The 27303-nt window shown below is 52.6% G+C and overlaps 1 protein-coding gene across 1 annotated transcript; it reads left to right on the top strand.

Annotated features, from left to right (window-relative positions):
- LOC129081623 (sialic acid-binding Ig-like lectin 5) lies at positions 1-26224 on the top strand. Its single transcript, XM_054587286.1, is given in 18 exon segments — positions 1-40; positions 114-242; positions 10111-10359; positions 10546-10860; positions 11095-11142; positions 11301-11555; positions 11640-11924; positions 12152-12251; positions 13039-13120; positions 13684-13854; positions 22039-22135; positions 22211-22588; positions 22777-22910; positions 22912-23086; positions 23266-23310; positions 24647-24904; positions 25011-25146; positions 25282-26224. Coding segments are annotated over 18 exon segments (2937 nt in total). The 3' UTR covers positions 25322-26224.
- The last annotated feature ends 1079 nt before the right edge of the window (positions 26225-27303 follow it).

A 27303-nucleotide genomic window follows, 5' to 3' on the forward strand; every position in this document is an offset into this window, starting at 1 on the left:
ATGGTGCCCCTTCTGCTGCTGCTGCATCTGCTGTGCGGTGGTGAGTAGGCTCAGAAAGAGGGGACGAGCAGGTCGGGGAGAGGATGGGGCTGCAGCTGAATCTGTCCCCTCAGGATCCCTGCAAGAGCAGCAACGCTATGAGCTCCGAGTGCAGGGATCAGTAATGGTGCAGAAGGGTCTATGTGTACACGTGCCCTGCTCCTTCTACCCGTGGAGTCCGTGGTCTTCCTCTGGCAAACTCTCCCAGTAAAGCATCAGCACCAGGAGCCAGGACCCCTGCTGCTCCCCAGGGGGCTTCCTGGGGAAGAGGGCATGGTGTTTAAGTTCTGAACTCGTCACCTGGCCTGGATGCCCGCCCCCCGCACCTGTCCTGCACTCACTGCACAGAAAACGTGCTGGGAGCCCAGCGGGTGCCGAGCCCGGCAGCTGAACTCCCCTCCGTCTCCAGCCCCAACGGGGGGCAGCTCCAGGACCCCCGGTGCTGACAGCTGGGTCCTGCTCAGGGCTTTCCCGTCCAGGGACCAGCGCAGCGTGGCAGGGGGGTTGCTGTCAGCCACGCAGACCAGGCGCAGGGACTCGCCCTCCAGGACAGGCAGGGACGTGCGGTTGCCGAGGGTCTTCAGAACTGGGGGGGAGACACACAGCATGTGGGTTAAGGGGTAGTGACCCTGGAAGTCAGGCCTGGCTACCATGAAGGAAGGGCTGAGCCGGGGTTGGACGGATGAGAAGGGTGGGGGCGGCCCCGGTGGAGATGGGTCAGGAACTGGGGGAGCCCGGCAGGTGAGGGGAATCGCACCAACACCTGAAATCGGCAGGAGGCCCGGCTGCGCCACGACAAGGTGAGAGAGAGGGGGACAGAAGGCAGGGCCAGAAGTTCCGGGGCCTTGAGCACCAGGCTGAGGGCCCTGGGCTGGGCCCTGGGCTCCCTGGGTAAGAGTAGGGGGCTGTGCCCGGGGGACACAGAGTCAGTGCTGAGCCCGGGGAGAGCCTGCTGGGCCAGGTGGGGCCTGGACCCGCCAGACGAGACTGGAGGCAGGGAGGCTGAGCCGGGGCCCGAGCCGTGGGGCCCAGGGTCGAGGACAAGCGTGGAGCTGGTTCTGGGGCCAAAGGCAAGGAGAAGAGGGAAGCGATTTGAGAAGTGAAATTGCCCAGACGCACTGACTCCGGTGCTCGTGGTGAGAGCGAGTCGCCTAGAGCGAGTCAGACCTCGCCGGGGCTACGTGTGGTCCCGGGGCAGCTGCGGGGCAGCAGCAAGAGGCGGCTGCCTGTGCCCATCTGTGGCCGGATAGGAAGCATCAGGATTGGTCAGGATAGAGGCAGGATCACAGGTGGATTCATGGGAAGGGATGAGCACGCGTGGGAAAGTGGGGAGAGATTGAACCGGGTCCAGGGAGCAGCTATGGGGAACGGGAACGTGAAGATTCCTGGAGAAAATGTCCAGATCGCAGCCGAAGGAGGGCGCGTGTCGGAGGAGGTGAGGGCAGACAGGAAATCCATAAAAGGGGACAGGAAAAAAGAAAAGGAGCAGGACCTGGAGTTGCCACCATCCCAGAGACAGAAAGTGGAGGGCATTTGCCAGGTGGATGGGAAGATACTGTCTCATGGGCATGAACTTTCAGTTCCGCGACATGAAAGAAATTCTGCCCATGGGTTGCACAACCCTGCACATGCCCTGAGCCTGCTGAACTGTTCCCTAAAAATGGTGTAGATAGTTAGTGGCATGTTATGTATGCTTTCCCCCAATGGAAATGAAACTTAAAACTTGAGAAAAGAACAGGGGCAACCAAAAGCAACAGAAACCCCATAAATGGGAGACACTTGTGAGGGTGCTGGGGGCAGACCCGGCCCAGAGGGCACAGGGGTGAGAAAGGAGGGTGTCACCTCTGAGTCGGCGGAAGCCCCGGTCCCCTCACATCCCCAGGGAAGCGAGGGAGGTTCCTGCCTTGGAGTTTCCCTTTTAGTTCAGTCACAACGTTGTGCGCCCATCACCACAATCAATTTTAAAACCTTTTCATTAGCACAAAATGAAAACAACAAAACCAAACCTAATGTCCCTTATTTGTCACTTTGCTACCATCCCCTGCCCAGCCCTGGGCCACCGCTAATCCATGTCCCGTTTTTCTAGATTTGCCCATTCCCAACATTTCATATAAATGGAATCATACAATACATGATCCTTTGAGACTGATTTTTTTCATAAAGCATGACATTTTCAAGGTTCGTATGTCAGTGCTTTATTTCTTTTAATGTCTAAGTAATATTCCATGGTACGGCTGGGGCACTTTCTATTTGTCTCCTCATTGACAGTCTGTTGGGTTGTTTCCACTTTTTTGGCTATCAGGAGTAACACTTGTGATCGCTCACGCGTGAGTTTCTCTCTGGTTAGGGGTCCATGATGATGTCAGTGTAGCCTTGACCAAACACCGGGTAAACCAGGGGATGGAGCACTCACGTATCAGGAGGGTCTCCGAGTCTGGTCCCGGGGCCTGGATGCCTCCGTTGTCTTATCAGGGAGCAGGGGCAGCCTGCCCGCCTGTGCCTGAGCCGTTGGGGCCCCTGACTTCTCCCCGTAGAGTGAAAGCCCGCAGGAAGGAAGCAGCGAGGAGGCGAAAGGTCATGAACGATGAAGACCCTGTCATGGGTTCAGTCACCTGGGTGAGTGATGGCGGTGTCTTCTCACGCAGTGTAGGAGGAGAGGAGGGGGCGTCCCCTCCTCTCGCAGAGCCCGGGGTCGGCCTCCTGCCCCAGCCCTGCTGACCGCGGAGCCCACCTCACCTCTCTGCCAGGTACAGCCGAAGTCAAGGAAGACAAGATTATTTACTGTGCCAACACTAACAGAAAGAAAGCTGGAGGAGTCCTAGTAAGGGCACACGAAACAGGTGTCACTACATCACTCCGCTTATGTAGAGTTCTAAAGCAACCTTCTTGTTGAAGAGTAAGTATGCAGGTGCTACGACAATAGGCAAAGGCAGAAAAGCGGAGGGCCCCAAGCGTCTCTATGGGGGTAACTGACGAGGGGCTTGGAGAGAAAGGGGAACAAAGAGAAATTCTGAGGCTCCTGGGGAGCCTTCATGTTCTGTTTCTTGAGACATGATCCCATAGTGTAACTTATATGTTTATAGAATATAAGCGATAGTAATAAGGTATCACATTATATTTTTACATTATTTAGAAGAGAATATTATAATACAATATAATAAATCACAGTATATTATTAATTGTAATAATTCGTTATATATTAATTGTAATATTTATAAGACATATTTATATAATATAAACTAAAATATGTAGTTACATAGTATGAACTAGAAATATATTTTTAATAGCCAATGCATGTGAAAATATTTCAAACCAGCACATGTCTTAGGTTTCAATGGTCATCTTTTGTGGAAAAATTTGAAGGAAGAATTACATTATTAAATAGCAAGAAGACAAATCAGAGGGCTGCGACGAAAAGCACAGACATGAACCCCGCCCACTGCCACGCCTTCTCCTGACTCCTCCTTGCGAAGAGGGACCCAGCCTTTCCGAGCCCCTCCGACGTAGGTGCACCGCTCATCGAAGAGAAGGCTCGGGCCCTCCTGCCTGTGAGCCGGGGTCCTTGGCAGAGCTGACCCGGCTGTGCTCCAGGACCAAAGGCAGCGCCACACCGCTGTGCGGGAGCTGGCAGGACTGGCACGGAGGATGGGGCGCCCCCTGGAGGTAGGGCTGGGGAATGAGGCTGATGGCATTCTGTCCTACAGGACGGAGTGCACCCAAGCTCCTCCTCAGCATCCCCCTGAACACCTCCAAATCCTAGGGAAGAGGAGCCGTGGCTTCAGAGACACAAGGCACTTCTCAGAGGCCACTGGGTTCCTTGTCCTTCAGGGCTGACCCTACCATCGCCCCATCCAGAAAACCGACGTCAGACCCTTGCCCTTCCTTCTCTTGCTTTCCTCACAACACTGGGTAGATATTTTCCTTTTCTTTTAATACTTTCCTTGTACTGCCATGGAGCTCTGGACAACAGGAAACAGGATCTGTGATTCTTTCCTGTGCCTGGCAGTATGCCAAGTCCTGATTTGGCTCAAATAAAGAAATGAAAAGCCATTTAAATCCAATGAAGAAATCTGGTTGAGATGTTGTATTTGGAGCTGATACATCACTCAAAGAAATTCTAAGTTTCAATTCATTCTACGTGAAGGATAAATAGTCAGATTGGGGAAAGGATTCTGTGGCCTCACGGGACCACGGCATGAAGAGAATTGTCATGAAGGGCAGAGCAAGCCAAACAAGGGCAGGCGAAAGTGGAGGTGGGGTAAGGAGAGGGAGATACAATAGGTCCATAAAGAGGGGAGGCGTTTTTTTGTCTGAAGAAACTGTAGAGAAGTTAGAAGGTATGCGTGCAGAGTTCCCGGGAACGCTGAGGATGAGCTCACAGCCCCACAGCAGACCAGTGGCTTTCTAATGTCACCCTGTCAGCACAGACCCACCAGCAGCACACTCACCCCTGAGCCTAGCATCAGGGCCACCCTTCTCCGTTCAAGCCTCTGACCATAAGGCCACCCCTTCAGCCACCCCTTCTCGAGGCTTCTTGTGTGACCAGACCTGGGCTGAGGACCAGGACAGAGAGAGAGAGAGAGAATTTGGCTTCTGGTAGGTCCTGGCTCCCACCCTCCTGCTCCCAGAAATGTTTTGAGAATTCTGAGAGAGCGGGGGGGGGGGGGGGGGGGGGGAACTCTGTCCATTCTCTGAGGGGTGCGGGGATGAACACCTGGGACAGGTGACATGAGTAGGGAGTGGGATGGAGAGGAGCCATCCTGAGAGGTGTCCGCAGACCTAGGGTGGGGAGAGCTCCGCCCACGCTTCCCGGTTTTCCCTGTGAGAAGGAAAGCCTCCTAGAGAGGGCAGGTTGGGAGGTGACCCTCCCAAAAGAGCCATAGATAGAAGTAGGCACTGCTTCCCAGAGAGCAGGGAGTGACCCAGTGATATCACGGGTCCTGGATGGGACCCTCCAAGGCCAGGCTGGTGTCACTGCCCCTGCTGTGTGTACGTGGGGTAAAAGGGATGTGGGACACGGTCGTTCCTCTTTATTCGGGAACAATTTAGAGAAGCACTCAGGGCAGAAGATGCAGGGGTGAGGCCTGGGGAGACGGTGAGGACAGAGTGCCCATGGATCCTCATTTTCTGACCTCTCATCCTGAAACCTACGGGTTCACTGTAGATAGGCTACATCTTCTGGGTTAAGGAAGAGGTAACATATACCACGATCCTCCTGTGACCAAACAGACAGGTCAAGAGCTGCAGGACATGACCAACGACCTTAGGCTGACTCCACAACTTTGGGAACCTCCACATAAAACTGTTCCCTGAGAAACAGAGGTGTCAGGGTGGGCAGGACATTGCTCCTTCAGGAGGAGAAGGCTGCTTAGGGGAAACTGCCACAAAGACAGAACTCCCTCTGTGGGTGGGACAGGTAGGGTCGGAGCCTCAGCCAGAGGGTTGAGTTGGCACGAAGGACCCTCCAGGTGTCATGTTTCTGAGCAGTGTCTCTGTCTCCTCTCTCCTGCTGACTCAGACCTGACACCCACAGCTGGGGACCGTGGCGTCTGGGCACAGGGGGTCTGGAGAGGGAGTATGACATTCAGACTTTACTGGCAAGATTTCACCCTGCGTCACCCTCCACCAGCACGGCGTCCATCTCACGGTGCAGACAGGCCTGTGCCTCCTTGCACCGTGCACCCCGCAGGGCTCCCAGGGAAACTCAGCTCTTGTTCATGCTGCTGGTTCTGGGAAAGACCATGGTCACATGGCGGCTCCAGGGCGCACAGGGAACAGAGTCACATGTGCAAGTAGAGGGCCAGGGCACCCCCCACCGAGCCCTCCAAGACCGTCAGTGGTTCCCAAGCACGAGAGGGGCCCAGATGCGGGGCACAGGGCCACCCTACATCTCCGGGTATGACGGGTCCTCACTGGGGTGGGCTGTGGAAGGGGATGCGGGGGATGGGGTGTGTGGCACCCAGAGCGGGGAGGGCATAGGGACTTGACCCAACATATAACTTAATGATTTAATATGTGTGTGTGTCGCCAGGTGCTCACCACAGTACGTCATGTTAACATCCATCACCACATAGCATCACACACATTCTCTCTCGTAAGGACAACATTTAACAATTTTTTCTCATAGTAATATTCCAGTATATAACACATTATTATTAACTACGTTATTATAATTAATAGTCTAATGCCCACTATGATTAACTACAGTCACCAGGCTCGACCTTATGTGCTCAGCATTCAGTTATTTTAGGACGGCGAGTTTTGCCCCTTTGACCACCTCACCCATTTTTCCTTACCCCCATGTTCCCCCTTGTCAACCATCTCCTCTATTCTACCTTTGAGTTTGATTATTTTGTTTTTATGTTTTAATTTTTATTATAGTTTTCCTTTACCATTTAGTCCCCTTATGCCTTCCTGGCTCCCCAATCACCACACCCTTGTCCATGTCCATGAGCCCTTTTTCCTTTTTGCTCAGTTCCTCCGCCCCCTAACTTCTCCCTACTTAGCTCTCATCCTTCTCTCCATCTATCAAGTCCGTCTCTATGTTGCTTATGAGTTCAGTTTGTTCATTAAATTCCACGTATGAGTGAAGTAATGTCGTATTTGTTTTCTCTGACTGGGTTATTTCACTTAGCATAAGGTTCTCTAGGTCCATCTGCCCATTCATATTGTCCCAAAAGGCAAACTTTTTTTCTTATTTTTTATGGCTGAGTAGCATCCCATTGTGTAAATGTCCCATAGTTGTTTTTCTGCTCATCTACAGATGGACGCTTGAGCTGCTTCCATATCTTGATGATTGCAAATAACACTGCAAAGAACACAGGGGTGATTATGTTCTTTCAAATTAGTGTTTTGGGTCCCTTTGGATATATTCCCAGAAGTGGGATGGATGGGTCAAAAAGTAGGTCCATTTAAAATTTTTTGTGGTATCTCCTTACTACTTTTCACAGTGGCAAAATCAATCTGCATCCTCACAGAGAGTGCAAATGGTTCCCCTTTCTCCACATTCTCGCCAGCACTCGCTGTTTGTTGATTGATCGATGGCAGCCATTCTGACAGGTGTGAGGTGATATCTCATTGCAGTTTTAACTGGCATTTCTCTGATGATTAGTGACGTTGAGCATCTTTTCATATGTCTATCGGCCATCTTTATGTCCTCTTTGGAGAAGTGTCTACTCAAGCCCTTGCCCTATTTTTTAATTGAGTTGTTTTTTTTGTTTTTTTTTTTTTTGGTGTTGAGTTTTGTAAGTTCTTTGTAAATTTTGGATATTAAACCCTCATCAGGTGTATCAGTGAATATGTTTTCCCATTCTGTGGGTTTTGTTTTTATTTTGCACTGATTTTCTTTCTCCGGCAGTCACCAACCTAGTCTCTCTATGAGTCTGATATTTTTTTAAAGTTCCCACATACAAGTGCAGTCATACAGTATTTGTCTTTCTCTGTCATTTTGATTCACTTAGCATTGTGGCACAATGATGTTCCATTGTATCTGTACCACATCCTATTCATCCCTTCCTTTGTCAATGGACACTTCGGTTGCTTCCACAGCTTGACTTTGTAAATGATTCTGCAGTGAACACAGGGCTGCTTATGAGTTTTCAAGCCAGTGTTTTCATTTCCTCCAAATAAATTCCCACAAGTGGAGTATCTGGATCTTAGGGCAGGTCTATTTTTAGTTTTTGAGGAACCGCCATACTGATTTACATAGCATCTGTCTAACTTGCATTCCCGCTAACAGTGCAAGAGGGTTCCCCTTTATGAACATTCTTGCCAATACTTATTTCTTGTCAATTTTATAATTCTGAGATTTGCTAGACATCTCAGCGATGTGAACTATGGGGACACAGCCGTGGAAATGCTGCTTTGTTTAGCCCTTCGCTTGCACGAGACAGTCTTGTTTGCAATATGTGAGGAGTCTGGGGTGGGTGTGTGTCGAGCTGGTTCCCCCTGGTTCTTCTGTTCCCCATGGGGGAGGCAGCCCCAGGTTTTGAGAAGCCTGACGTTTATACTAATGTCGAGATCACTGCTTCAAAGAAAAAGCACCATGTGCCACCCATGAAATTTTCTGAAGTGAGAAAGCACATCACATCAAGTAAGAAGAGCTAAAGAGCGGAAAACCAAAATATAAGACAATTCAGAAAATCATGGACTAGTTTCATTAGCAGTGCGGCCTTCCTGTCTGGCACACAGGTATGACACTCATTCCTAACAGCATTTATGGCCGATACTGTTTGACTGGTTCTTCGTAGGAGAATACTTCTGTCTTGTAGTAATAAATATTAGTAATATATTAGTAATCATTATTATAATAATATGTTTATATAATATAGCCAACAGAAAGTGAATTAGCGTTTCCTCTGGCGCAGGAGACAGACGTTGTGCTTCCCTGTGTACCGTACTTTGCCATGTATAAAACCCTGCCCTGTATAATATGCGCCCACATTTTAGGCCCACTTTTCAGGAAGAAAATATTGGTTGTAATTTTTTAATTCAATTTTAAGAAATATTTTTAAATTTAGTTTCAGAAAGAGGGGAAGAGAGAAAGAGAGAGGAGAGAAGCATCAGTGTGTGGTTGCCTGCCGAGCGCCCATCCAGGGAGCTGGCCCCCGACCTGGGCACGTGCCCTGATCAGGAATCAAACCTGTGACCCCTTGGCTCACAGGCCAGAGCTCAGTCCACTGAGCCGCACTAGCCGGGGCCCATTTTTTATTTATTTATATTTAGAAACAGAACCGGTCACCGTTTTTCAGGGTATTATTTTGCGTGCAGATATCATTACTGCTTTCTAGAGTTACACTTTTAACACATACGCGTAAATGAAAGAATTAAAAACATTTACATAGACACAGAAGTAGTACCACCACTGTATAATGCATATCCTTATTTTTCCCCTCAAAAATTTGGGCAAAGAGTGTGCATTACACATGGCCAAATAGAGTAGTTGGAGAAACTACCGGACACCTTGTTACAGGGAATGCCAGATCGGTTTCATATCATTATCATGTTTGAGAAAATGTTCGTCAAGTTTCTTTCTCTCATAAAGAGCAGCGGGATTGCAAGCTATTTCCACACATCGCTTGAGCCCTTGCCGGGGCTTTGAAAAGGGACCAAGCAAGTCAGGGGCCCCAAGGATGGAACTTCCTGAGGATTAAGGCTGAAAACTTGCTGCTGCGCTGAGGGCCAGGGTTTGAGGTCCCCTGGAATGGGGTGAGGTCCTGCACACGTCCCGCCTTGAGGGCCCCTGTGCGCCATCGCTGCCCCACAGACTCTCTGACCCTGGGAGACCATCATTTGTGCATCCCATGTTCCCCAAGTCCCTCAGAGCAAAGGGCTTTAACACCCAGCTTCCCCCTGGTTTCCACCCTCCACTGGAATTGGGTCTAAATTCCTTCCTCTCTTACCAGCACCTGATGGTCTAAAGAAAATTTAAAATTGTCCTTTCCCAGAATGTTCAGTGGTTTCAGCTGGAGGGTGGGTGCCCTGAGTCACCAGGACCAGCTCTGACTGCAAGGACACGTGAGTGCCCTCCCTCTGGACTTCGACGTCAGTTATAAGGTGATCACATTCAGATTCCCATCAGGACCAACCCCTCAACTAGGGGGCCTCGGTGTATCCACCTGCAGGGTCGGGTTGGGGGATGTGAGGCAGGATGATTTCTCAGCCCTCTCCGCATCCCCGAGGCCTGAGGAGCCCAAGTTCCCTTCCAGGACTGGCCACTTCTCTGTCACCCACAGCTTCCTGTTGGGGAATCATTGGCCCCGCCCCGCAGCTGGGCATTTGCCCTCCTGACACGGGAATGCGGACCTTCTCTGCCCTGTGAGAAGCAGACATGCTGCCCCTACTGCTGCTGCCCCTGCTGTGGGGGGGTGAGAGGGCCTGGGAAGGGGGATGGGCAGGTGGGGGAGGGGGTGGGGAAGATGCTGAGTGTCTCTGTTCCCCCAGGGTCCCTGCAGGAGCAGCCAGGCTCCGGTATCCAACTGCAGAAATCTGTAAGCGTGCAGGAGGGTGGATGCACACTCGTGCCCTGCTCCTTCCCCTCTGCTTGGAGTTCTTTGTATTCTAGCAATATCAACATCTACGTCTACCAGAAAGGGTACCACCAACATAAGGTTGAACTTGTGGCCACGAACGTCCCAACTCTGCAAGTGAAGACAGAGACCCTGGGCCGATTCTTCCTCACGAATCCTAGGACCAACAACTGCTCCCTGAGCATCAGAGATGCCAGGAAGAGAGATGCAGGGATCTACTTTTTCCGAGTGGAGAGACGAAGTACTACCCAACATACTTACCAAGATGAGGAGATGACTTTGCTGGTGACAGGTATGACTAGGGCCCAGGAGAGGATGTGGAGAAGTGGGACCCGTCTTAGAACAGCCACAGGACCCTGGGACACTACTTCATCCAAGCCTTGGGCCCAGGGTGTTAGAAGAGACCCAGGACCTGGGGTGAGCTCAGGCTCTGAGCCATGGGCCCCGGGCAGGGTCACATTATGGCTCCCGGTTGTAGCCCCAGGTCCCAGGCACCTCCCTCTCTCCTCCTCAGACCTGACACAGAAACCTGACATCCGTATCCTGGGGACTCTGGAGTCCGGCCACCCCGCATGGCTGGAATGCACCCTGCTGTGGTCCTGTGAGGGGAGAAGACGTCTCAGTTTCTCATGGGTGGGGGATGCTCTTGACTCTCTGAGTCCCAAGACCCTTCGCTCCTCCAAGCTCACCTTCACCCCGAAGCCCGGGGACCATGGCACCAAAATCACTTGTCTGGTGACACTTGAAGGACCTCAGGTGACCACACAGAATACCATTCGCCTCAATGTCTCCTGTGAGTGTTGGAATGATGGCTGGCTTCCTGGGGGCAGTGGGACTGGCCAGCCCGATCGTTTGTGCATAGCGGAGGCTGAGCTAACCTGAGGACGCTCATTTATGCATCTGAGTGTGGAAGGGGATGGGGCCAGAACAAAGCGACCCCACCACCCCGTGCCACTGCCCTCCTTGGGTTCAGGTGACTTCCATCAGCTGCTCCCCTCTGAAGTGGAGCCATATCTTTCTGTCCCAGATGCCCCACGGAACCTCACCGTAGTTGGGTCCTACAGAAATGTCACAGGTAGGGAAGAACCTCCCTCTCGGGCTGGAACCTGAGACTGGGGTCAGATACGGGAGACGGAAGGATGAGAACCGCCACCCTCCTTCCCTCCCGCCCCCGGTGTGCGTGGGTGCCTGTGTTCTCTCCCTCTATGGTTTTACACTTCTCTCTCCCCAAAGCCCTCAACATTCTGCAGACCACATCCCTTCTCATCCTGGAGGACGAGGCTCCGCGGCTGCTCTGCGTGGCTGACAGCAACCCCCCTGCACAGCTGAGCTGGTTCCGGGGGTCCCCCAGCCTGAACTCGGGCCCCATCTCCAGCACCCGGGTCTTGGAGCTGCCTCGCATGGGGACTGGGGGTGAAGGACAGTTCACCTGCCGAGCTCAGAACCGGCTGGGCTCCCGAACTCTCCGCCTCCGCCTCTTCGTGGTCTGTGAGTGTGGGGGCCTTTGGGAGCAGGGCGCCTGGGCTCTGGGCGGGAAGAGACGCCACCGACCCTCCTCCTCGCTCCCCACAGACCCCCCACGGCTGCTGGGACCCTTCTGCTCCTGGGAGGACCAGGGTCTGCGCTGCAGCTGCTCCTCCCGGGGCCAGCCGGCCCCCTCGCTGCGCTGGCGGCTGGGGGAGGGGCTGCTGGCGGGGAACCACAGCAACGCCTCCCACGCGGTCACCTCCCGCTCCGCGGGGCCCTGGGTCAACGGCTCCCTGAGCCTCCGCGCGGGGCTCGGCGCCGGCCTCCGGCTCAGCTGCGAGGCGGAGAACGTCCACGGGGCGCAGAGCGGCGGCGCCCTGCTGCTGCCAGGTCAGGGGCCTGCTGGGGGCCGGGGCTTAGGGAGACGGGCAGGGACCCGAGCCGGGCCGGGGCCGGGGGAGGGGCGGTGGCCGGGGAGGGGGTGACTTGCTAGGGGTGGACCCTCCATCTCCTGTCTGAACAGAACCTGTGGCCGGTTCTGCAAGGGGCTGGGAAGACCGGTCACTGAGCGCTGCCCGGTGGGGGGGGGGGGGTGCTCACGCCTCTCTCTTCCGCAGAGAGGCCGGTGTGCGTGTCCCGAGTGGTTCCCGCGGCTCTTGGAGGGGCTGGTGCCATGGCCCTACTGTCTCTAGGCTTGTGTCTCATCTCCTTTTGCATGTAAGCCCGTGTCCTGGGGAGGCCCAGGGAGCTGCGTCGTGGGGAGGACACAGAGAGGCCCCGCAATCCCCGAAAGGCAGCGCTGAGTCCAAACAGAGGGGTCCATTCTGTGGAGGGGATGCGGTAGCAGCTTCATTGAGATGAACTTCTTATATATTTAAACTGTACACCTCAATGGCTTTTAGTTCAGTCCCAGAGTCGTGCACCTACCGCCACAATCCATTTTAAATCTCTTTCATTAGCACAAAGTGGAAAAAAAAAAATCTCTTGTCATTTTGCCACCATCCTTACCCCAGGCCCTGGTCATCACTACTCTATGTCCTGTTTCTCTAGATTTGTCCTTTCTGGACATTTCATGTAAATGGAATCCTACCATACATGGTCCTTCATGCCTCTTTTTTGCACATAGCATGACATTTTCAAGGTTCACGTGCCAATACTTTAGCCCTTTTCATTTCCAAGTACCATTCTGTGGAACGGATTGGGCACTTTCTCTTTGTCTCTGCATTCACCGAAGGACAGTGGGTTGTGTCTACTGTTGGGTTGTCAGGAACACCACAGTTACGATCGCCTGTGCCTAAGTTTCTCTCTGCATAGGGGCCTGTTGCGATGTAAGCGTCGTCTTGGCCAAACGCCTGGTCATCTGGGGGACAGAGAACTCACTTGTACCTCAGAAGGTCTCCGAGTCGGGTTCCGGGGTGAAGGTGGCTCAGTTGTCTTGTGAGCGAGCGGGGGCAGCCTGCCCGCCTGTGCCTGAGCCACTCTGGCTGCTGACTTCTTCCTTCAGAGTGAAAACCCGCAGGCAGCAAACAGGCAGGAGAAGAAGGAACACAAATGATGAGGACCCTGTCATGGGTGCAGTCACCTGGGTGAGTGAGGCGGGTGTCTTCTCAGGTGGTGTTTGGTGCGGGTGGCCTGGGCATGTCCATTCAATGAGTCCAGACTGAGCTGCTTAGCATTTCCCCAAACTCACTTCTCTGGTCAGCTGGGCAGACCGCTGGGAGTTGAGTTCCCCTTCGTTTCCCAGAGCCCACGGTCGGCCTCCTGCCCCAGGCCCGCTGACCGCTGAGCCCACCTCGCCTCTCTGCGCAGTAAAGCCTGTCAGAGCCGCCTCTCCAAAACTACCACTCTCTACCCGTTCTGGGCAGGTTACTCCACCTATCCTCACCTCAGTTTCACTGTCTACAAATGGACACAATAAGACTATCATTGATCCTTGGTTTCTGTGAGGATGAGCTGTGATCAGCAACCCTCCTATCGTCTAATCAATTGTAGTAGGACACAATTTAGAACGAATGAGCAAATAGTTGAGATCATGAGGAGTGTGTGTAGAATAAGAGGATGAGTGAAAAACTACCGCCAGCCCAACTTCCCCTTGAGGTTATGTCTGTTTCATTTTTCTCTGAGTCGCTGTTCTCTCCCCTTTCCTCAGGGTTCGCAGAGAAACCCCAAACGAGACAGGCCTCCAGACCAAGTGTTGCCCACGAGAGATGCCTCTCCATCGAGAGAGGAGGAGGATGCCCAGTACGCCAACCTCAGGTTTCACAGAGGGAATCCATGGGAGCCTCCGGATGAGAAGGCCACCAGCACCTGCGAGTACTCAGTGATCAAGAAGACACACAAATGAGGACTTGCTCGGAGCTTGGTCCTGACTGAAAGCATCACAGCTCCTCTGGGGGAAGGGAGTCAGGGACCACTTGGGGAAGCATGAGGAGACTTTGCGCAACATCAGCTCAACCACTGCATGAGCTTCCGCAGGCGAAGCAGAAAGAAGGAAAGTGGTGGGGTTGGAGGGAGACTTGGGCTCAAGTGCAGGCCTCAGCACTTGCTACGGCATTGTCTCCAAGCGATTCACTTTCTTTTTCTCTTCCTGTTTCTCATTCTCTACAGCAGAGATGATGCATCCTAGTGAGCGGTGGCTGTGAGCATTAAAGAAATTAACAGCCAACAGAGGTCCAGAGCTTGCTTGTCTCTCTTTTTGGAACAGAAGGGTCCAGGTCGCAAGTTCTCCTGGAGCTGGGGGTGACCAGCCATAGAAAACAGGGTGTCACCTTGTTGGTGTCACTTGTCATCCCAGAACTCTTCAAAGCCTCTGCAGGGGAAGACAAAATCGTCAGCCTGGTGTTCAGTTCCTGACGTGGTCTCTTATCTTATTTCTGGGGACCTCTCTCCTCACTTTCACCCGTGCATTCTTCCAGCACCTTCTGACCCCCCGTCCCTTCCCCATCCCACTGATGGCCCCGCGGGGACCTTTCCAACAGCCAGCCAACTGTCAACAGGAGCTGACTAGGCACTTCTTCAACAAAAAGGATTTTTTCAGAGATAAGAACACAGCTGCAGCACAGACGCGGCAGCCACAGTGAGCCACATGCACACCCTGGGAAAGGACGCTGTGTTCACAAAGAGGAAGCAGAAGCTGAAGGAGAGGTTCCAACCACCTCAGAGCTCTGCTGTGACCCGCAGTGTTTCTGGTTGGCTTCCAGCACCACGTAGGGTGTCACAGTTAGGGTGTCACAGTGCTGCTCACGGGCCTCCCGATTCCTGGCCGGGTTTATTCTCCGCCGTAAAACCAGACACACCAGAGTGCTGACCCTGCTTCTGTCCGACACAAACCCCATCCTGACTCCGGCCTTAGACGATGCACCCAGGCCTCTTCCCTGGAATTTACTTCCTCACCCACCCTCTCCTCGCGGCCTTTGTTTCTTAAACCTTTCCTGCAGGTTCATAGGAAAGTCTTAGCAACATGAGATCTCCCTCCCGGGGGCCAGACCCCTCGCGTTCATCTGGCGCCCCCCATCCTGTGCTCTTGGTCCCACGTGGGCTGAAAGGGTGGACTGAAGGAAGAGCTCACATTCTCCCTCCTCTATATAGTTGATCTGATTTAATTTTTTAAAGAAAGTTCTAAAACAAAACCAGCCTAAATTCAGGAGCTGTACCGTAGCGTTAAGTGCCTATCAATAAGCTCGTTGTGAGTACTTTAGCGTCCCTTACCTTGGGAGAGATGTCCCAAGACCCGCAGTTCATGCCTGAAACCGCAGATGGTTCAAAATCTTACATACACATCATTTCCTCTGCACAAACCTATGAAAAAGTTTAAGTTGTCGATTAGGCACAATGAAGGGTTACCAGCAATGACTAATATTCAAAGGGAAGAATGATAACAGCACGCTGTGACGAAGGCTTTGTGACTGTGGCCTCTCGCCCTCTCACAGTATCGTCTTGTGCTGCTCTCACCGCTCTTCCTGTGCTGTTGTGAGGTGTCTCAACGCCCCCATGGTGAGATGTAGGGAGGCCAGTGCCACAGGCATTGGGACATAGCGTGGGGCTACCAGGACAGTGACCAGACCACAAGCCCCCAGACACTGGAGCAGGAGCTCTGATATCCTACGCGGGTACCACGTGGCTTACAAGTGGGCAGTGTATCCAGTGTGTGGTCGGTTCATGTTTGCAGGACAGACAGAGGCAGTACCGGTTCATCACACCACTCAGAAAACGGCAAAATTTAAAGCATGAAGGGTTGCCTTCTGGAATCTTCCGTTTAGTGTTTTTGGACCGTGGTGGACCACGGATAACTGAAGTTGTGGAAAGCACAACAGCAGATAATAATGTGAGATGACCGTAAAAGACATGTTTTTTCCAAGTTCCCTAATGGTTGTTGCTGGAGTGTGTTTTATAATAAGAACCACAGGGCGGGTCCAGCCACAGCATTGGCTGCGGTGCGTGAAACGTCTGCGGGGCATCCTCAGGTAGTACCGGCCCAGGTGAGGCCCCAGTGACACAAAACACACCTGCACGCAGGTGACTGACTTCCAGAACTTTAGAAAGTGGCCCTGAGGAAATAAAGGGGACAATTGCAGTGTGGAACTCGGAGGGCTTCAGCTACCTGCATCCACCACACAAACCCCAAATCAGTGCCCTACGAAGGTGAGTTGTGGCTCGTTTGGTAAAAACTGGTTCACCATTCTGCTCAAGACTTGGGCTGAAAATAACAAAATTCTTTGGAAAATAAAGTAAATAGAAAAAATAAAATTCCTCATTGTAAAAGTATAGAATGAAGAGGAAATGGGAGGTTATTAGGCTAGCAGTTGGGGAATTGCTTGAATACAGAAAATGAGACAGGCTTTCTAAGGCAAGATACCAAAGTTCCCAATGGCTTTGGCCTGTACCGGTCATGTGAGCTTTGGCTGTGCGTCCTTCGTGGCCTGGAAATGAAAGTCAGGATTCTGTCCCTGCCCAAGGTGCAGAGTTTGGAAGGAGACCATTCCCACACCGAGTCTGTAATGGGGTAAGCGTGAGTCAAAGAAAACCAGAGATGAGGAAATTTGAACAGTAACCACAGGGGGGAAAAACAGATTACATTCAAAAGAGGAGCATTTTTTAAAATTGAAATATCTGTAGTAACCATGGAAATCAGAAGAATACAAATACTATCTTTAAATATTGCTTTAGACTCTATCTTCAGTAGACATAATTTAAAAATGAGGAAGTAATACGGATCCTTTGGAAGAAATGGGGAAAGCCATTGCAAGTAGAATAAAAATATAGTTTTAAAACAGTTGACAAAAATAACAGCTAAGCCCAAAGCGGTTGTGGTGGGATAAATGGGTATACAACTTCTAGGATTCACATATTATCTAGGAAGAGAGAGATTTTTCATTTCCTAAAACTTTGGTAAGTTAATTATGTATGCAGTCAGTTTTAGGGTAATCATTACACAAATAGAATCATAATGTCCAATGGGCTAGAAACAGTTAAACACTTAGTGAATCCAAAGAAGACAGGACTGAAGAGATAAAGTATGTGGCATATTTAGCACATATGTAAAAGAAATATAAAGTAGGCATCTTATGTTGACTACAATTGGATAAAACCTTCCGTTAGAAACAGAAGGTTGGCTTGGATTAATCATGTGCTCTTTATAAGATACGCATCAAAAACACAAGGACAGAAAATGTCCACAGTCAGAGACGAGAAGATTGTATACTGTGCCACATTAATAAATGGAAAGCTGGAGGAAGCCTATTAAGGTTGTACAAAATACGCACCACTACATCCTTACATTTATGGGAAGTTCTAGAGCAACTGTTTTGTGGAAGAATAGATATGTAGGTGCTATGCCTATAAGCAAAGGCAGAAACGTAGGACCCCCGGCGTCAATATGGTGATAACCCACAAGGGGTTTAGAGAGAAACGAGAACAAAGAGAAATTCTGAGGCTCTTGGGGAGCCTTCATGTTTCATTCTTGACTTGAGATATGACCCCACAGTGTAAAATACATTTCTATAATATAAATTATATTAAGAAGGAATCATATCATATATTTACAATACCTATAAACATAGGCTATTATAATATTAATATACAATATGGTAAATTACAATATATTATAATAGTTATGTATTAATTATAATATTTATAACATATTTATATAATATAAACTATAATAAATATATAAGGCTTACATAGTGTGAACGATAAATATATTTTCATAACCAATACATGTAAAAATATTTCAAACCAGGGAGTATTTTCGTTCCAACAGCCATCTTTGGCGGACTAATTTGAAGGAAGAATAACATTATTAAATAGCAAGAAGACAAATCAGAGGGCTGCGACGAAAAGCACAGACATGAACCCCGCCCACTGCCACGCCTTCTCCTGACTCCTCCTTGCGAAGAGGGACCCAGCCTTTCCGAACCCCTCCGACGTAGGTGCACCGCTCATCGAAGAGAAGGCTCGGGCCCTCCTGCCTGTGAGCCGGGGTCCTTGGCAGAGCTGACCCGGCTGTGCTCCAGGACCAAAGGCAGCGCCACACCGCTGTGCGGGAGCTGGCAGGACTGGCACGGAGGATGGGGCGCCCCCTGGAGGTAGGGCTGGGGAATGAGGCTGATGGCATTCTGTCCTACAGGACGGAGGTGCACCCAAGCTCCTCCTCAGCATCCCCCTGAACACCTCCAAATCCTAGGGAAGAGGAGCCGTGGCTTCAGAGACACAAGGCACTTCTCACCTGAGAAACAGAGGTGTCAGGATGGGGAGAGCAGGACATTGCTCCTTCAGGAGGAGAAGGCTGCTTAGGGGAAACTGCCACAAAGACAGAACTCCCTCTGTGGGTGGGACAGGTAGGGTCGGAGCCTCAGCCAGAGGGTTGAGTTGGCACGAAGGACAACTCCATGACAACTCCATGACAACTCCATGACAACTCCAGGTGTCATGTTTCTGAGCAGTGTCTCTGTCTCCTCTCTCCTGCTGACTCAGACCTGACACCCACAGCTGGGGACCGTGGCGTCTGGGCACAGGGGTCTGGAGAGGGAGTATGACATTCAGACTTTACTGGCAAGATTTCACCCTGCGTCACCCTCCACCAGCACGGCGTCCATCTCACAGTGCAGACAGGCCTGTGCCTCCTCGCACCGTGCGCCCCGCAGGGCTCCCAGGGAAACTCAGCTCTTGTTCATGCTGCTGGTTCTGGGAAAGACCATGGTCACATGGCGGCTCCAGGGCGCACAGGGAACAGAGTCACATGTGCAAGTAGAGGGCCAGGGCACCCCCCACCGAGCCCTCCAAGACCGTCAGTGGTTCCCAAGCACGAGAGGGGCCCAGATGCGGGCACAGGGCCACCCTACATCTCCGGGTATGACGGGTCCTCACTGGGGTGGGCTGTGGAAGGGGGTGTGGGGGATGGGGTGTGTGGCACCCAGAGCGGGGAGGGCATAGGGACTTGACCCAACATATAACTTAATGGTTTAATATGTGTGTGTGTCGCCAGGTGCTCACCACAGTACGTCATGTTAACATCCATCACCACATAGCATCACACACATTCTCTCTCGTAAGGACAACATTTAACAATTTTCCCTCATAGCAATTTTCAAATACACAAACACATTATTCACTACATTATTATCGTTAATAGTACTGACACCCACTATGATTAACTACAGTCACCATGCTCGACCTTATGTGCTCAGCATTCAGTTATTTTAGGACGGCGAGTTTTGCCCCTTTGACCACCTCACCCATTTTTCCTTACCCCTATTTTCTTCCTCTGGCAACCACCCATCTGTCTTCTCTATCTACGAGTTTGATACTTTAAATTTTTACTTTTAAATTTTTTATTGCCGTTTTTCAATACCATTTCCTTCCCGTATGCCTCCCCTTTCCTCTGCAGCCACCACACTGTGGTCCGCGTCCAGGAGCCCTGTTTCCTTTTCCCTCGAGCCCCAACCCCCCACCAGCTGCCATCTGCTCTCCACCTATGAGTCTGTCTCTGCTTTGCTTGTTAGTGCAGTTAGTTCATTAGAGTCCACCTATGAGTGGAATAATATGGTACTTGTCTTTCTCTGATGGGCTTATTTCACTGAGCATAATGTTCTCCAGGGCCACCCATATTGTCACAAAAAGTAAATTTTTCTTCTTCCTTAGTGGCTGAGTAGCATTCCATTGTGTAAATGTCCCATAGTTGTTTTTCTGCTCATCTACAGATGGACACTTGAGCTGCTTCCATATCTTGATGATTGCAAATAACACTGCAAAGAACGCAGGGGTGATTATGTTCTTTCGAATTAGTGTTTTGAGTTCCTTTGGGTATATTCCCAGTGGTGGGATGGCTGGGCCAAAAGATAGATCCATTTTTAATTTTTTGTGATAACTCTATACTGCTTTTCACAGTGGTGACACCAGTCTGCATCCCCACAAACAGTGCAAAGGGTTTCCCTTTCTTCACATCCTCGCCAGCACTTGCTGTTTGTGGACTGATCAATGGCAGCCATTCCGACAGGTGTGAGGTGATATCTCATTGTGGTTTTAATTGGCATTTCTCTGACGATTAGTGATGTTGAGCATCTTTCCATATGAATATGTTCTCTCATTCTGTGGGTTGTCTTTTTATTTTGCACCCGCTTTCTTTTTCTGGCAATTCCCTACCTATTCTCTCTATGAGTTTGATTTTTTAAAAAGTCTCACATACAAGTGTGGTCATACACTACTTGTCTTTCTCTGTCATTTCAATTCACTTAGCATTGTGGCACGATAATGTTCCATTGCGTATATACTACATGTTATCCATCCCTTCATCTATCAATGGACACTCAGGTTGCTTCCAGGTCATGGCAATTGTACATGATTCTGCAGTGCACATAAGGCTGCTTATGTGTTCTCAAGTGAGTGTTTTCACTTCGGCCAAAGCAATTCCCAGCAGGGGAACTGCTGGATCTCAGGGCGGTTCTATTTGTAGTTTTTCGGAACCGCCATACTGGTTTACATAGCAGCTGACCAACTTGCATTCCCACCAACAGTGCAAGAGGGTTCCCTTTTCTGAACATTCTTGCTGACACTTATTATTTCTTGTCATTTTCATACTTCTGCTTGAGATTCGCTACACATCTCAGCGATGTGAATTGTGGAGATGCAACCGTGGAAATGCTGCTTCCTTTAGCCCTTTGCTTGCACGAGACTGTCTTGTTTGCAATGCATATAGAGTCCAGCGTGGTTGGGGGGTGGAGCTGGTTCCCTCTGGTTCCCATGTGTCCTGGCTTAGGGGTAGCCCAGGTTTTGGGGAGCCTGATAGTTATACTAATGTTATGATCACTGCTTTCAAAAAGAGCAACATGTGGCACCCATGGATATTTCTGATATGAGAAAACACATAACAGCAAGGAAGAAAATCTAAAATGCTAAAAAAAAAAATATATAAGACAATTGAGACAATCACAGACTATTTTCGTTAGCAGTGTGGTGCTCCTGTCTGGTACACCTGCAAGACACACGTTCCCATGTCTTTTGACAGAGATTGTTAGATTGCCTGTTCACAGGAGAGTTATTCCATCTTATAGTAATAAATATTAATGTTATATTAGTAACTGTTATTAATTATATTTGTATTAAACAGAGACTAGGAAGAGAATTCGATTTTCACTCTGTGCTTTGAGTGACATTTCTTTTTCTCCTGTGCAGTTTAAGAATCCCTTTTTCAGTGACACAGCTTGTTACTGGAATGTGGGACTTCTTCATCTCGCCGTCATATTTGAGAAGGTGTTTATTAAGTGTCTTTCTTTCCTGAAAGAGCAGCAGGACTGCAGGTTATTGCCACCCCTCCCTGGGGCCCTGGGGGGGCCTTGAAAATGGACCGAGCTCCTGAGGGGCCCTGAGGATGGAGCTTCCTGGGCTCTAAGGCAGCGAATGTGCTGCAGCGCGGAGGGCCAGCACGTGGGGTCCCCAACGAACCAGTGGAGCGGGATCTGCCATCGCACACCCCGCGTGGGCGGCGCCTGGGCACCGTCGCTGGGCCACAGACCCTGAGACCCTGAAGGACCATGGCTTGAGCATGTTGTGTTCCCAAAACCCCGAGAGCAAAGCACTGCAACACTCAGCTTCCCCTGGTTTCCTCCCCGCTCTGCAGCTGGGTCTAAATTCTGAATACTCCTACCAGCACTTCAGTCACCTAAGGACATGAAAACGATGTCTTCCGGGACGTTTGGGGCTTCAGCTGGAGGGCGGGTCCCCCCCCGAGCGACCAGGGCCAGCTCTGACCACGATGACCCTCGGGTGACCTCCCTCTTGACTCAAAGGTGATCCCTTGCACATTCCCATCTGGACGAGGCTCTCAACGTCTGGGGACCTGGGGACACCCCCTTGGAGGGCCCGGGAGAGGGCTGAGGCTGAGACAGGATGAACTCTCAGCGGCCACCCCACCCCCTCGGCCCGCGGAGCCCAAGTTCCCCTTCCAGGCCTGCCCACAGCTCTGTCACCCGGAGCTTCCTGTTGGGGCGCCCTCAGCCCCTCCCCACAGCTGGCCATTTCCCTCCCCGACACAGGGACCTGGACCCGCTCTGCCCTGTCAGGTGCAGGCATGGTGCCCCTGCTGCTGCTGCCCCTGCTGTGGGGGGGTGAGTGGGTGCGGGAGGGGTGACGGGCCGGTGGGGGAGGGGCCGGGGCTGCAGCTGAGCCTCGGTGTCCCCCAGGGTCCCTGCAGGAGCAGCGCGGCTATGAGCTTCGAGTGCAGGAATCCGTGAGGGTGCTGGAGGGTCTGACCGTGCACGTGCCCTGCTCCTTCTCCTACCCGTGGAATTCGTGGCCCGCGTTCACACTCTACACCTACTGGTACCGGAATGGGCATGACAGACCCTACAAGGAACCTGTGGCCACCAACTCGTATAAGCAAGTGAGGAAAGAGACCCAGAACCGATTCGTCCTCACAGACCCCAAGAGTAATGACAACTGTTCCCTGAGGATCCGAGACGCCAGGAAGAGTGACACGGGGATCTACGTCTTCCGAGTGGAACGAGGAGCTGATGTGAAATATACTTACCAAGATAAGAAGCTAAATTTGCGGGTGACAGGTATGGCACGGGCCCAGTAGGGGACACTGAGACGTGGGGCCTGGGCTTAGAACGGGAACAGGACGCTGGGACAGCCCCGACCAGTCGTTGGACTGGGGGTGTTCGGGTGAGACAGAGGGCCGGCCGTGAGCTCAGGCCCCGAGTCGGGCGTCTGTCTGTGGGTCACACTCTGGGTCCCCAAAACCCAGGGCCCAAGCCCCTCCCTGCCTCCTACTCTGCTCTGACAGACAAACCAGACATCCTCGTTCCGGAGCCTCTGGAGTCCGGGCGCCCCGCACGGCTGAGCTGCAGCGTGCCAGGGGCCTGCGAGGGGGGCACGCCGCCTCTCCTTCTCCTGGGCGGGGGCTGCTGTTGACTCCCTGGACCCCCAGTCCCTCCGCTCCTCGGTGCTCACCTTCACCCCGAGCCCGCGGGACCATGGCGCCAACCTCACCTGTCAGGTGCAATGCCAAGGATTTTCAGTGACTAAGGAGAGAACCATCCGGCTCAATGTCTCCTGTGAGTGTTGGCGTGTTGGCTGGGTCTGTAGGGTCAATGGGGACTGGAGGGGCATCCGGGCCTAGGGGTCCCTTTCCAAGAGGCCACTGGTGAAGTAAAGCTTCACCCATTCCCCTTAGGGGAATCCTGGGTCAAATGGCAAATGTCCCCTTGGCTCTCAGCATGTTTTTCTTTTTCAGATGCTCCTCAGTTGACCATCAGCCTTTCCCAGGGCAACTCCACAGGTAGGAGACACCCCTCTTCCTTGGAGATGCGAGGGGAGCGGGGTGTCTCCCAGCTGAAGGTCCAGGTTGGAGGTGACTCCTCCTTCCTCACCTCTGTGCCCCCTGGGTCGGCTCTGCCCCCAGCACCTCACCATCATCTCACATTTATGGACTTTCTGCTGCTTTTGGCTGCTTTCTGCTCTTTTCTCACGTTTTCACTTTTCCATTTGGGAAAGCACACACAACACGCCATTACCTATCTTGGCCCACTCTTAGGGAACAGTTCAGCGGGGTTAGGGCCTGCGCTGGGTGGGGCAACCCTTGAGCAGATGTCTTTCAAGTTCTGAAACGCTGTTTCCGTTCGTTCGATACTATCTGCCCATCCCCCTCTCCGCCTGCAGCCCCTGGCAAATGCCCTCCACTTTCTGTCTCTGGGATGGTGGCAACTCCAGGTCCTGCTCCCTTTCCTTTTTCCTGCCCCCTTTTTTAAATTTCCTCTCTGCCCTCACCTCCTCCGACACGCGCCCTCCTTCGGCTGCGATCTGGACATTTTCTCCAGGAATCTTCACGTTCCCATTCCCCATAGCTGCTCCCTGGACCCGGTTCAATCTCTCCCCACTTTCCCACGCGTGCTCATCCCTTCCCATGAATCCACCTGTGATCCTGCCTCTATCCTGACCAATCCTGATGCTTCCTATCCGGCCACAGATGGGCACAGGCAGCCGCCTCTTGCTGCTGCCCCGCAGCTGCCCCGGGACCACACGTAGCCCCGGCGAGGTCTGACTCGCTCTAGGCGACTCGCTCTCACCACGAGCACCGGAGTCAGTGCGTCTGGGCAATTTCACTTCTCAAATCGCTTCCCTCTTCTCCTTGCCTTTGGCCCCAGAACCAGCTCCACGCTTGTCCTCGACCCTGGGCCCCACGGCTCGGGCCCCGGCTCAGCCTCCCTGCCTCCAGTCTCGTCTGGCGGGTCCAGGCCCCACCTGGCTCAGCAGGCTCTCCCCGGACTCAGCACTGACTCTGTGTCCCCCGGGCACAGCCCCCTACTCTTACCCAGGGAGCCCAGGGCCCAGCCCAGGGCCCTCAGCCTGGAGCTCAAGGCCCCGGAACTTCTGGCCCTGCCTTCTGTCCCCCTCTCTCTCACCTTGTCATGGCGCAGCCGGGCCTCTTGCCGATTTCAGGTGTTGGTGTGATTCCCCTCAGCTGCCGGGCTCCCCCAGTTCCTGACCCATCTCCACCGGGGCCGCCCCCCCCTTCTCATCCGTCCAACCCCGGCTCAGCCCTTCCTTCATGGTAGCCAGGCCTGACCTCCAGGGTCACTGTCCCTTAACCCACATGCTGTGTGTCTCCCCCCCAGTTCTGAAGACCCTCAGCAACCTCACGTCACTGCCTGTCCTGGAGGGCGAGTCCCTGCGCCTGGTCTGCGTGGCTGACAGCAACCCCCCTGCCACGCTGCACTGGTCGCTGGACGGGAAAGCCCTGACCACGACCCAGCTGTCAGCACCGGGGGTCCTGGAGCTGCCCCCCGTTGGGGCTGGAGACGGAGGGGAGTTCAGCTGCCGCGCTCGGCACCCGCTGGGCTCCCAGCACGTTTCCTTCAGCCTCTCTGTGCAGAGTGAGTGCAGGACAGGTGCGGGGGGCGGCATCCAGGCCACGTGTTGGGCCTGAGGGCAGGACGGAGACCTGGGGCCACACCTGTGCCCTCCTCTCCTCTCCCCCAGGAAGGCCTCCGTCCTGCAGGTGTGTGACTGGGGAGCAGCAGGGCTCCTGGCCCCTGGTCCTCACCCTGATCAGAGGGGCCCTCATGGGGACTGGCTTCCTCCTCACCTACGGCCTCACCCGGCTCTACTACACCAGGTGAGCAGCGCTGTCTCCCCACAGGGAAGGGCAGAGATTGGCCCGGGTGCCAGGAGGGGCTGAGCGGCCCCGCCCGCCTGGAGTTGGAGCTCACGTGGCCGAGGCCCTGAGCTGAGACCTGTGTTGACTCCACAGGTGCGGAGGCCCCGAGAGAACAGAGCCGAGCCCTGACTGACGCTCCCCTCCTGTGACGACGGCCCTGTGGCGTGACACGGAGTCCAGGGGGGTGGTTGTGGGACATCAGCGTCGCCTTCTCCCTGGAAACTCCTGACTCGCCTGTCTCAATCGTACCCTTGGGACTGGAGTTTGTGTAAGTGACGGAGTGAGGACCAGGAGAGTCAATGCCAATGAAAAGAGATTTGTATTCATTTCACTCCCTGAGAGGAGGCCCCACCAGGCCAGGCAGGGCCCCGGGGGGAGCGCCAGGTTTCCTCGGGGAGCAGGTGCAAGCGGGAGGCAGAAGAGCCAGCGCCTTTCTTGGGGTTTCCATAGGAAATGCAAGGCAGGGCAGGGTGAGCAGTTCGGATCAGCCAGTATGAATAAATGAGGGGGGTTAGTGCCTGTGGGGGGGTCTCCCTCTCCCGGGTGCCAGGCGCTGGGTGATTGAGGGCAAGCTGGGGTGGCTGGGGAATATGGGCAGAGGATGGGGCAGTTTACACCTGACAGGCTGTTCCTGGCAGAGCTCCTTCCCTCCCTGAGAATTGCCCGTCCTGGGAGGGGCTGTCTCTCCTTGGTTAGCGAGGTTTGTAAGATGTCGAACAGCGTAAGATACAGAAAACGGACAATAAGCGATACACACCCGTGAGCCCCCTTTGCTGCTGCCTGTCCGGCTCCCGTTTGCCTTGTCCTCCCTCCCCCACGCCCTGCTCCTCTCTCTCCATCCCCAGGCCCCGGAGGGGAACGACCGTGGGGCCTTAGCCTCCCATTGCCCAGAGGTTACCCGGTGAACACCCGCGTTTCTAGTCTCCTACGCTGCCCCGTCACCGTAGCCATCTGTAGGCACTCGGGTCAGGAGCGCAGCTCTCTCTTTCCATTCAAAGTCACCTACCTTGTAATGATTACTCTTTAACGGTAAATAAAAATCGAATGAAGTGTACAACATATGAGTTGCCTTTACTGTTGCTTTAGTGTCTGTGGGAGTTTCTTGAGCCTGGTTGTGGGATTCTGAGAATGACTGTGATTAAGCGAACGGTTCTGGCCCAAACCTGTAACGAATGTTTGCAATGAACCCGTTCTTGGGTCTCCCAGAGTCTAGATCCCAAAGGCACAAAACAAGATCCAAGTCAATGTGAGCTCCTGAAGGACCACCCGATTCGCCCTTTTCCTCTGAGGACTGGCATCAGAGTAGGGAACCAGGAGGTGCCTGTTTCCCATGGAGAGGGCCTCCTGTGAGACCATCCTGGAACGTACAAATGTGGAACGCACTGTGTCCAGCTGAGGGTGGCCTTGGCCTTGGTTTCAGTCCAGGATATGAATGAGGAAGATGCTGGTTGAGAAGCTGATTTATAGAAACACCCTATAGAACAGTCAGAGCGGGAACATCGTCAATAAAAGTATGTGGGGAGGGACTGTTTGAAAGAGGGTGAAGAGATGAGCCAAAGAACACGTACGCATGGCCGGCAGCCAGAGACCGCAGTGTGGTGACGGCCAGAGAGAAGGGGGGTGGGGGAGCTGGGTTGGGGTGGCCAACGGGTGGGGCATTTGGGATGGTGTCAACAATAAAGTTGAGGAAAAAAAAAACACCTATGAGTTATTCCAGATGGATACTGAGGATTCCAAGGTCATTTTGTAAAGTATGTGATTGTCTGACTGCCATGTCGTCCACCTGAACCTACAATTGAAAAGTCAAATGTAAATAAGAAAGAGACTCGCTTCGGCTGGTAGGGTTTTGCTTGTGCAGTAGTGCGCCAGTCACTGCGAACCCTCCACATCAGATTCCCACGGGCAGCGTGGGAAGGAGAGCAGTTGGCCTGCGGAAGAGAAACGAGGGGGGAAGTGAGGTGGCAGACGTCTCCAAGTTAACGCAAGCAACATTAGCATTCGTAATTTCATATCATGTGGATTGTACCGCTAGAAAAACTGTGATCGTTAGGTTATTTGACAAAAACGCTCCCTCTTCTCTGTGATGAATTCTGGGGCCCTTCTCAAATGTGGAAA

Source organism: Pteronotus mesoamericanus, unplaced genomic scaffold, assembly GCF_021234165.1.
Source record: "Pteronotus mesoamericanus isolate MK-2021 breed Mesoamerican mustached bat unplaced genomic scaffold, CSHL_Meso_final scaffold_1135, whole genome shotgun sequence".
In the NCBI taxonomy this organism is placed as follows: domain Eukaryota; kingdom Metazoa; phylum Chordata; class Mammalia; order Chiroptera; family Mormoopidae; genus Pteronotus; species Pteronotus mesoamericanus.